This window comes from Xyrauchen texanus, chromosome 6 (genome assembly GCF_025860055.1).
Source record: "Xyrauchen texanus isolate HMW12.3.18 chromosome 6, RBS_HiC_50CHRs, whole genome shotgun sequence".
In the NCBI taxonomy this organism is placed as follows: domain Eukaryota; kingdom Metazoa; phylum Chordata; class Actinopteri; order Cypriniformes; family Catostomidae; genus Xyrauchen; species Xyrauchen texanus.
In genome coordinates this window covers 4,548,569-4,560,878 of record NC_068281.1, presented here as the reverse complement: position 1 = coordinate 4,560,878, position 12,310 = coordinate 4,548,569, and the positions used below count along the sequence as shown (strand labels likewise).

Genomic DNA, 12,310 nt, shown 5'->3' with positions numbered 1-12,310 from the left:
AGTCTGTCTCTCTTCAGCAGGTCAGGTCTACCCCAAAATAAAGTGTGTTGCTCGCTGTACTGCCCACATTCAAAACAGTATCTACTGGCTTCTCTTTCTCACTGACCTCCACTAGCGTTCAGATGCGTGTCTCTAACTCATTAACCTTCTTCGTCAGCTTGACTAATTCCTTACATTTATTACATGTAAACCCCTCACTGTTGATGGAAGAAGCTATAGTAAACATGTGGCACGCAATGCAGGAAGCAATAATATGAGCGGATGTCATGACTTACCACAATTGTTTGTTGTTGTTGTTATGGTTGTTCTTGAATGGCGAGGGTCTGAGATCGATGTAAATCCCTCACGCAATTGTTTGCTATTGTTGTGTTAGTTCCTGATCAGCAGATGTTTGAGATTGATGCAATAATCCGTGTAAAACACAGAGAAAACAAATGCCCACAGTCGAAATGCGAGATGTAGACAAGCGGAAAAAGAAAAGAACGAAAGAGGGTGTGCGCTGTAATATACACTCAGTTGAAACAGTAGAAAAGAGGTGAAAAAAATTAAGCACATGATAAAATGGCAAAACAATAAGCATAGAGGAGGAATGCTAAGCAGGCTATCAAGCTCCAAACAGACTTGTGCAGCATGCCGACATCAACTGGAACAGGAAACAGGACAGCTTAATAGCGAGTAAGCAAGTATGCAAGCATTCGAAAACATACTAATCACATAAATATGTGAGTAAATAGATTCAATTCACAACAGATTACAGCTTACACCATGGTTTAAAATGCTAACTTTCTTCTGGGTTTTAAGACTACAAACTAAACTGCTCTCTTATGCTGTCTAATGTTTGCAACCACTTTTGTGTTGGGAGATCGTGCCAATGATGACTAATCTTTCACTCAACCCTTTCTTTAGTCATGTCTTTCCATGTGGTCAGTATAAATGTGTTTAGATTCTTAAAAGCACAGCACAAACCCAGGGTGTCATTTCTACAACCTATAATCTACAATCCATACCCTCATCACTATCCATGAGACTTTATCTGTCTTTATCTCATTTCATGGCATTTTCTCTACCCTGTGACATATAAGAGAGAGAGACAGAGAGAGGGAGATAAGAACAGTCATAATCCCCAATGTTCTGTTGTGGTAAAAACAGCCATTAACAAACCTACAAAAGGATTTAGGTGGATCAGATGTGAATTTAGAGGGGAAATCCTCTCTGGCGCGTGTGGCATCAGACGAGCAGAGGGGTGGTAGGAATTCTCTAAGTGTTTACTGTGCAAGACCGCAAACAGACACAAAATAGTATCAGACTTAGGGTGAGGACGATGTTAGTTATATGTTATGGTGAGGAGCATGAGGTATATAGTTATTAAAGATAGGTGTTTCAGAGCACAACTTTTGATAAATCTTAATCTAAAGGTTAGGGTTAGGGTTTAGGGTTAGGGTTAGATTAGGGTTATGTTCCACGGTGGAGCCTAGTTTTTGATGATCTATCTAAATAACTGTGATGTTTTATTTGGGTTTCTGTTGATCAGAAAATAGTAAATCAGTTAATAGCTTTTATCTTTAAAATATGCATTGTAGTTATTAGCATTTTGAATACCTTATATATCTGTTCTATTTAGGTATTTTAGGATTTTGAAATATATAAACAACAGCTGGTCATTGTACACATGTTATGCACTGTAAAAAATATCTGTAATTTTACTGGTAAAAGACTGTAAAAATGCTTCTGTAAAAAACTTAAATTGGTTGATGAGTAGTTACCTTAAAATATACAGTAAAAACATAATTAAAATAAAGATAAATATTTTTTTTTTAAATATGTATATATACGTATATATATGTATATAAAAACTGTGGCAGGACTATCTGTTTGGTGCAGCAGTAGCAGACAGAAAACAGTCATTATTTTTGCAATATTGGTGCCAAAATGGTTGCCGTATTTACACCCTTCAGCTTTACCGTTACTATTGCTTTCATAAAATAACAGCAACAGCAATATTATAAAATACATTAATATTTTTAGTATTTAACATATACATTTAGTACAATTAATTAGATAAAAAAAAAGAATTACAACACAATGAATCATAATAAGGTGATGTTCAATGATATGGAGATAAAAACAAACAATATTTGGACTTCTAAGCCACTTTTTGTATTGTAGAAATGCTTAACTTGTCTGCTGCCTCAATATACTGGTGTAATTTATTTGAATTATCTGAATTATAATATAATATATATTCTATTATATTAGGTTCATAATTATTTCAATTATTATATTCTAAATCATCTATATTTGGGGGCAAAATATTTATTATATGCGATTAATTGTAATTAATTCAGTTAATTAATTGGTACATCTTGTAATACATTTGAATCGATTGACAGCCCTAGTTTTTATTGAGTTACATTTATTAATGATAATTATCAGAATAAAATAAATCTTCCACCAAGTAATATAGTTCAGAAGCCTAAGATGATTTCAGTTGCCAAACAGCCTAGCAATTTGTTGCATTATTATTATCATCTGTTTTATAACAGATTATATTCCAATATTTTTAATAAAAAAAATATTGGAATATAATACACTTTATAATAAGTGTTAAATCAGTGGTGTATCATTTATATAAAGTAAATCTTTAAATATTACAGGAACTTAAACTAAAATGTGCCACTATCTTGTGTCTCAGCCTCAGATATGCTCATAGATCAGAAGTTCCATGCTTTTAACACTATGTACCGTTTTTTTGTTTTTTTTGTCCCTTTCAGCTCTTTCAGTAGTTTAACACACATCGTGTACAACTGACAGTTTTAGAATGCTGATTTGCCGGGTGGTTTTCAATTACTTTAGGTGTTAACAGGCTGTAAATAGGCTAAAATAGATGTGTATGAGAAATAAATTGTTGCTGGATTTGCCAAAGTTTGCTAGGTTCATGGCATTGTGTCTTAATAAATGAGTTTTGAAAATAACCCAAATGCCCTGGCTTGTGACTTAAATTTTGCAAATTCCTGGAGCACTTTATATTAGGATACTCCCCTGCTAACAACGCTTAATTCCAGTTGCGTTATTTATTCATCCTTTTTGGTAATTTTGGTAATAAAAAGGAGTGGTGGTGGCGTAGTGGCTAAAGCACAGGGCTGTTAATCAGAAGGTCACAGGTTCTAACCTCACGGCCACCGCCATTGTGTCCTTGAGCAAGGCACTTAACTCCAGGTTGCTCCGGGGGGATTGTCCCTGTAATAATTGCACTGTAAGTTGCTTTGGATAAAAGTGTCTGCCAAATGCATAAATGTAAATGTAATTTCATGACTTACTAACCAGCAATGTAATTGCAGCATCACAGGCCCGTAATTTCATTACCATTATATGTCCAATTCACAAAAGTTTTGTGGTGATGGGGGCGTGGATGAGCAACGTTTTCCGAGAGCGAGGCCAGGAGAGACAGAACGGTAAGGATTGAGGCCTGTGGGAAATCACCTCTAACAGCTGTTTTGTGTTTGCAGTGAGAGTGGAGATTGCTAAAAGGGCAATCCAGACCGCCGGAGGGAGGGAGCGAGAGTTGCACGCAGCATGTGGATACATGCACACTTCCACACTGCAGCGTAAGGTGTGTTACGCTGAAAAGACAACCTGTGTTAAAAATTCAAATATTTACATTGACTGTTCACCTGGCCCTCGCTTCCTCCTTCAAGGAGAGTTTGTGACTTGCCATAGTGGTGCGGGAATTAGAAGGAAGAAACGCCATCATGGAGTCCTCACAATTAGCCGAAGTCATCAAGACTCTTGCGGCACTCACCACTCACCAGACCCAACATCAAGCCCTCTTGGACTTGAAGCAGAAGCAGCATTTCCAAGTCCTGCTCCAAGCCCAGGCAGAGGACCAACAGGTATTGCTGAGCTTGAGGGTCCAGGGGAGTACTCCAGCTGCGACCCCGGCCGCAGCCATAGCCCAGTCCCACATCACGCTTGTGAAGATGGGGCCACAAGTCAATCCAGAGACCTTGATCAAGTTCTTTGAGCAGGCAGCTGAAGCATGGGACTGGGACTGGCCCAACTGCTGCCATTGCTGTCCAGGAAAGCCCAACTCGTGGCCCAACAACTTCTGGTCATGAACGTCATGTAGAACGTGGACCTAAAGCAGGCCATCTTGCATTTACATTTATGCATTTGGCAGACGCTTTTATCCAAAACGACTTACAGTGCACTTATTACAGGGACAATTCCCCCGGAGCAACCTTGAGTTAAGTGCCTTACTCAAGGACACAATGGTGGTGGCCGTGGGGATCGAACCAGCAACCTTCTGATTAACAGTTATGTGCTTTAGCCCACTACACCACCACCACTTCCACATCTTGCAATGGGTCGGCCGCAACTGCGAATAACACTGGCACACAGCGAATGCAGTTGCCCGTTTGGCTTCGCCCAACAGGTCCACGATGCCTGTCGGAGGTGGCTGCTGGCAGAGGATCGCGATGCCAAAGCTGTCATCAACCTCATGGTACTGGAGCAGGTTAATATCTGGTTACCGAAAGGAATGGCTGAGTGGGTCCAGCGTCGCTGATGGAGGCAATCCAGCTGGCTGAGGACCATTTGGTGGCATATTCGACAACCAGCGAGCCATCTTCTCTCTCACCCTCTCCTCCACCCCCTCCCTCCTGTTCCTATTACCCGGATACGGAGAATTCCAATGGACCTTTCAACCCGCTGGTTTTTCTAAACCCTCTCCACTCTCCCCCACAGGCTGGTGAATCTAATGGGCATGAGCGTGAAATCTGGGCCGGTCTGCTGGAGCTGCGGGGAACCTGGGCATTTCCAGGACCGATGCCCAGCGATGGAGGTGGATACATTGGTCCGGATCCCTGATGCACCACAGGCCGCCCCCGATTGAGAAGGAGAACACCGGATACCTGTGAGTATTAAGGGGGGTACATACCAAGCCTTGACGGATTCAGGTTGTAATCAAACCTCCATTCACCAAAGCTTGGTTCAATCTGAGGCTTTGGATACAAGTTGGCGGGTGAAGGTAAGGTGTACATGGGGATATCCAAAATGACCCTGTAGTGACGTATCACTATTCAATATCGGGACAAAAACATAGTGTTGAGGCTGCAGTTAATTACCGCCTCACCCATTCACTAATCTTGAGAACAAATTGGCCGGCATTTACTACCTTATTAAGAGGAATGAGTGTAGATGGGTCCTGCAATAAAGTATATCGGTGTGTGGTGAGACCCTTAGGCACGCATTTGATCAAGTGAAAGTGATTGATGGTCAATGCCTCCAGCCAGACTTTGCACTTGCATATCTATATTTTTCAGTTATTAAGGATCAGTTGTATCGAGTGATGCAGAATGCTCAGACAAAGGAGGATACAACCCAATTGTTAGTACCGAAGAGCTGTCGGGATATGTTATTCCAGACTGCTCATCCGATAGCGGGTCACTTAGGGCAGGGAAAAACACTAGACCATCTGAAGGCCCTAAATTTGATGAGTACCCAATGCTTCGGATTGCTGAACTGCTCGCTTGGTTAGACGTGGCAGTGATTCGACACTGGATTTGACAAAGGGATATTGGCAGATCCGATGCCTTAACTCCATGTCCCGTGAAAAAAATGCATTTTCCACACCGTTTGATTTACACCAATTTGTCACCCTTCCTTTCAGTTTGTTCAGGGCCCTGGCCATGTTTCAGCTGCTCATTGACAGAATCCTCAGACCGCACGCTGCTTACGCCGCTGCCCATCAGGACGATATCATTGTTTACACTAATGACTGGCAGAGGCACCTGCAGCATCTGAGGGCTGTCCTGAAGTCGCTGAGATGGGCGGAACTCACAGCAAACCATAAGAAGTGTGCAATTGGATGGGTGGAAGTATGGTATCTGGGCTTCCACTTGGGTCATGGGCAGGTGCACCCCAAATTGATAAGACCGCAGCGATTGCAGCCTGCCTGAGACCTAAGACCAAAAAGGAGGTGAGACAGTTACTGGGGCTGGAAATTACTGTAGGTTTGTGCCTAACTATTCGACCGTCACCAGCCCGTTGACTGATCTTACTAAAAAGGGGGCACCAGATCTGGTCCAGTGGACAGAGCTGTGTCAGCAGGCGCTCCCTCCCTTTTATCTTGCAGACCGATGTGTCGGACAGGGGGTTGAGAGCAGTACCGTCCCAGATGGTGGAGGGGGAGGAGCATCCCATGCTGTACATTAGTCACAAGCTCTTGCTGAAATAGCTCGATGACAGGTCACTAGGGTGTTCTGAGTGGTTGCTTACTGACCCAAGTAATCTTTGATATTATGGTCTCTAGATATGGCTAGGGTCCCCTCCTTCAATTTAAATCTATGGGATTTTTTGGTTTTATTGTCCACCTGGAGAAAATCGCATGTCTGATTACACAGGAAAGTATGTTTGTTCAGATTATTTACGCTAAATATGAGCAAAGTCTATCTAGCAAGTCAGTTCATTGTCGGCCATCTTTGGAATGCTCCCGGGAGGCTATTTACAGTCATGCCAGTGCAGCTCCTTTCTACTTGATTGGGGAACACCAAAATCTCAAAAACAGTTGGTCAAGACCACGATCAAAGAACATATTTCAAATCAGCAATAAAATTTGATAATATTGGAATCATAATATTGGTTTCTGGTATGAGCAAGCGTAATAGCAATGCTTGCCTTATTAAGCACTGTTAATTAAAGCGAAGTAATCACTTTAATCTACTGGCAGCTGAGCAGTGATCAACATTTTTTATGATGTTATGCATCAGTGCAATCTAAGGCATGTAGCAAAGTGCCTGATAATCTCTCTCAATGGAAATTTACTGCATGTTTATTAGCTTAGACTACAGGTTAGTTAAGGCAGCGGTTACTGGATTGTAGAGCTGCACGATTCTGGATTTATTGAGAATCACAATTTTTTACTTAGAATAAAGATCAAGATTCTGAAGAAAAATTGTTATTTCAGTAATTTACAAAACCTGTATATAAGGGTATTAAACTAAATAACACATAATTTACTAGATGTTCTGAAAAAATGTTCTCTGCTTCAATCTATGCAAAAATGCAATAAAGTTGTAAATCAAATATATAAATGCAAATGTCCTAATTCCACAAGAGGGTGCAATGAATACATTATAAACCAAACAGCACCATGTGATTATTGCAAAAAAAAAAAACATTATTCAGCGTCTCGTGCAGGAGCGCTGTTTTGTAGGTGCATTTAAAAATGCATCTTGAAGTGAATTTTGAATTTAAATTTGACCACCTTCCAAATGCATGCCACATTAAAATGCAGATTCTGTAATAATTTAATCACTCTCATGTTGTTTGAGACCCATACAAAAGTTTTCTCTGTTCCATGGAACACAAAAGGAGATTTTAGGCAGAATTGCAAGCTCAGTCATCATTTACTTGCATTATTCGGGTTTGGGACATATGAGGGTGAGTAAATAATGACACAATTTTCATTTTTGCCTGAACTATCCCTTTATGTGATGTACTCACAGCACTGTGCTATTTTAGCACAATTCGCACCTGGATTGTGGTTTGTTGGTTAAATAATGTAAATGTTTAAATGTAAATGTAGTGAACCGCTTGCAAAAGTGTCACAGCTGTTTAGTGAATTCCCCTCTCAGACTTTTCCAAACATTATGAAGGGCTTTAAATGATGCACTCTCCTAATGACATCTGCTTGTATAGTCATATCGTTAGGGATTGTGGTTAACTTTCCCTAACACAGATGTCCGATTATACACCACATGCCAGCACACTCACACATAGAGAAGACTCAGTGTTATCTCAGATTAACCATCATTCATTTCAGAATTTATAAAAATTACAGCCTAACCAGGACTCCAGTGCCACGGCTGTGCTTACAGTTACTTACAACTTGCTTGTTTACCATCCAGGCTAATCTAATGAAAATTACTTGACTATGGCAACATTTTGGCAAAATTACATTATGTGCCTCCTGACACAAATTGTGGCAGTTCTGAGGCAAGTTAAATGTTCTCCCAAACACATCCAAGTGTATCTGTCTGCATCCCACAAGAGGACAAAGAATCCACAAAGACCCACAACATGACACTCTTACTCCAAATAAGCCCTCTTTGGATTACAAAGTGATTCTATTTTAAAACCCTATGCAATCACTGTATGATTCATGTTGTCATTACTATGTAAATATAACAAAGAATAACTTGTAACATATCGTATTATTAAACCCCAGATATAAATGGTGAAATTAAACATGTCTTGTTCTGTTTTCTCCAATTAGCTCACAAGCTAACCAGTTACATATTATCTTAGCATACTGCTAGCCAGTTAGCCTGTTAGCTACACAGTCAGCTTCGTTTTCATCATGTTTCTCCTCACTCTCTTCACCTAGTGGTGTGGCGGTAAACATTAATTGTATTCAATATAACATTTAAGTCATATTAGCTATATTAATTTTACAAACTTAATCATTGTGGTTAGGGATAAGTATTGGGCTAGGGTTAAGGTTATGTTTAGGGGTAGGAATAGGTGTAGGGTTGCTTTGGGACACCAAATAAACACAACAAATAGAGTGTGTAAATTTGACATCCAACTGTTGCTAGACTTCAGCAGTTATTTGAAGGGGGCATAACTTGAAGTGGACGTGCCCTGTAGTAGCCTTGTCAGTCAAGTCATTTGTACAGTAAAATTATGCTGTAACAGAAAATAAAGCTGTCTTGATTGAGCAAAGCAGGGCACAGACAGACCCTTCTCAACATTTGAGGTGTTTAAGGTTAATGCTCTATCAAGTTTTAAATCAACAAAACTTTCCTGTCTACCCTAAACCTTAAACCTAAACCGGACCAATAGTGTCATAAATAACGCTTCCAATAAACTATTCTGCTCACTTGTCGTGTTCATGCATGCTCTTCAGGACTCCTACCCTGGTCCTTTGCATTGCAAGTGCAACGCTCTCTCAGTTGGGCTAATGCGCAGTTTGATCAAGCATGAACAAGCTTGTAAATGTTGTTGATTAAGTAATGCAACATTAAAATGTATTGTCTTTAAAGTGTTTTGATGTCATAAGATAGCATTGTGTAAGGAACAGGGCAGTTTAAACTGATCCTTACAGGGCAGTAAGGATCAGTTTTTGAACTGATATTCACTATTTTACTCATGATTCATTGTTGTTGTAGCACCTCTGGTGTTCATTTCACCAGGAAACTGATATGATATGCCTACATAGATCTACGTAAAAATTATTTTGCAAAAATGTAGGTATAGTAAACTGTCCATCATAGATTTTAATATAATCGCTTTTTCCATTTTTAGAGTTATTTTGGGGTGTTTCCCTTAAACTACATGCTTTCAGAGCTAATTTGGGTATTTTTAGCTTTTTTGGACACTTTAAAATATATATATAGGATTATTGCTTAAGAGAAGTTTAGCGACTTGCTAAATTTTCTTTATATGTTCTTTTTTGTATTTTGTGAAAACTTTAAAAGAGAGATGACTAACCCAGCATCGTTGCTGTATCCGCATATTAAGGCATCCTTGGATCCTTCGATTTTGTAGAAATTGTCTGCGGGGAAAAAAATGAAATGTAATCTTTTTTTATATATATATTTCCTTAAATATGAAACTATGAGTGGTACTTTCCCATGCAAAACTTGTCACAATGATGTCGATGTGTTGCGGGTGGTTGCTAGGGTGTTGTTTTGTGGTTGTTGAGGTTTTCTGAGTGGTTTCTAGTGTGTTTCTAGGGTGTTCTGGGTAGTTTCTGGTTAATTACTGCCTCAAGTTAATAGAGTCCACCCCCACGTCTCTATGATAATCGGGTCTCTACTTAAGGCTTTGGTGCCTCCTTCAATTTCCATGTTAGCCACAGTCAGCATTTACTTTTACGTTTTCAGTTTGCCTTAATGTTTGCATAGCATATGACACATGATATCCTCTTTAAACTGGTCGAACCTTCATTCGTTAAGAAGTCCTTCACGGAAAGCCAGGTCCTGTTGTTACAAATGAAGCTTCCATTGCCGGGGTAGGTGGAGTTAACACAGTGGGCAGGGCTACGGACGCACTTCTGTCGTAAGACACCCATGAAGAGCTGTAGACCAATCAGAGCAAAGACACTGAGACAGAATACTGTAAGGATCATCACATCTGCTAGCTTTCTAACCGACTGGATGAGAGCACCGACAATCGTCTTTAGACCTAAAGAAAAAACACAGAGAGAAAGCAAATATGATCAGCTAAAGACAGACAATGATTAGTGTAGACATATCTCCCAGAGTCATGCATCCATGTTAATGACACACTTCACCATTCACTGTCAATGAATCTGCTGAATTATTGCCACGAAATTAAAATGGTTTGTAAGGCTGAACATTTCTCTCACCTGGGATCACTGATATTGTTTTTAGAGCACGTAGAACTCTAAATGTCCGTAATGCTGATACGTTGCCGAGATCCACAAACTCTGTCACATACCTGCAAAGAGAAAACCAAATGAGAGACAAGAGTGGAACCAATGAACATTTCTTAATCAGACTGTGATTTTGTGAATCAAAGGGTTGGTTCAGATTTTCATTGAATATATTTTGGTTTGTTCTTTACACAAAACATCAGAAGACTTTGAATATAACGCACAAGTCATATGAACTGCAATTATGGCACTTTTTTAATTATGGTGCATTTTTGTCCTTTTTGGAGCTTGACTCTACCACAATTACTCCAAGGTACAACAAGCACCTGAACACCAGACCACATGACAACACAGCATTAAAGATCGCCGCTATCTTACAGAGCACTTACCCCAATAATGAACATTTTGCCATCATTTACTCACCCAATAAGTAACAGAGCATCATCTTATAGAGAGTAATGCAATAGAACAGCAAATAAAATTATGTATTTTACAAAATTACATTTCCTTAAAGGAATATTCCGGAGTCAGATAAGCTCAATCGACAACATTTGTGTCATAATGTTGATTGCAACAAAATGTTCCTAAAACAAAATAAAAAAGACCTATATGTTACAGTCAAACACTACAATGGGGCTAGTATTTTGATGGTTTAAAGGCAGAAATGTGAAGCTTAGAATTGTATAAAGTTTTTGCAGTGGACTACTGTTCTAGGCGGATGAAAATCTAGTTGCGTGTTTCGGATGCTTTTTCACTTCTGGTGCGAAAAATATCAATATTTAATTACTTTTTACAATAAAGAATCTCTTCGGTCAGCAGCAGTGCGCACATTGGCATGTTTTTCTTGCGACAGACCCAGAAAAGCAGTGCTGTTTACAAGTGAGAAGGAGGAACGCTGTACAGAGGCTTTGTTGGGTTTGGTTTAGATGTGTATTTATTAGATCAGTTTCTTTACTCACAATGGTGCATTTGTGTGCTCATCCTGGATGCCTCAACCGAGAGAAGAATATAGAACTAATAAGAACTAATATACGTCACACGAGAGACCACGTGAACTTCGCCCTTTCTTGAAGCTTACCGGAAGCAATGGGTTATAGTTAAAAAGTACTTAAATATTGATCTTTTTTGCACCAAAAGCGATCATGTCACTTTAGAAGACATTAATTTAGCTGCTGGAGTTGTATGGATGAAATTTATGCTGACTGTCCGTGATTTTTGGAGCTTCAAAAGTCTGATCACCATCCACTTGCATTTAAAGAACCTACTGAGCTGAGATATTTTTCCATTTTTTTTTTCCATATGTTTCCTGCTGAAGAAAGAAAGTCATACACACCTGGGATATCATGAGGGTGAGTAAATAATGAGAGAATTACATTTTGGGTGAACTATCCCTTAAAAATAGGGTCCTACTTTTCTCTCTCATTTCAGGTAAATAAACTGAATTGGTTGAGCTGTAATGTTGGATAATTAGGTCCCCTGACAAATCCCTCTATGGATACATGCGTCGCTTCATTTTCTTCTTTGTTTTCTCTCACTCTCCCTCTCTTTTTTCCTAGTGCCCTCCTCCCAGTGAACTCGAGACCTCTCCTTGGTTTGTATTTCAGCACCATGGACAGCTTCTGTGATCATTTTCATGCGGTTCCAACCCCTTATATATTTCTTTCTTCCGTAGAACACAAATGGGTATGTTAGAAACCTGGTGTGACATTAGACCACTACCAGAACCCTAAGACCCAAAGCAGACGAAGACTAGACCCCCTCAAGGCCAAGATCCGGACCAAGAACTAACCCCAAGTTTAGGCTGTCCATTGTAATTAACTCTTGACCTCGAAAGGTCTTAAGCCTAAGACCATCAGACATCAAGACTCCAACTCTGGTAAAATGTTTGATTTCAAAATAGCATTGCAGTTG

At 39.7% G+C, this 12,310-nt stretch overlaps 1 protein-coding gene across 1 annotated transcript in view; it reads right to left on the bottom strand.

The window, feature by feature from the left end:
• Nucleotides 1-12,310, bottom strand: part of LOC127644517 (sodium channel protein type 4 subunit alpha-like) — a 69,174-nt gene that overhangs the window by 39,070 nt on the left and 17,794 nt on the right. Inside the window, exons 6-8 of the mRNA XM_052127711.1 lie at nt 10,373-10,464; nt 9,946-10,188; nt 9,493-9,556 (exon numbers count right to left, since the gene is read on the bottom strand). Of these exons, the coding sequence (XP_051983671.1) occupies nt 9,493-9,556; nt 9,946-10,188; nt 10,373-10,464 (399 nt within the window). The remainder of the gene's footprint in view (nt 1-9,492; nt 9,557-9,945; nt 10,189-10,372; nt 10,465-12,310) is intronic.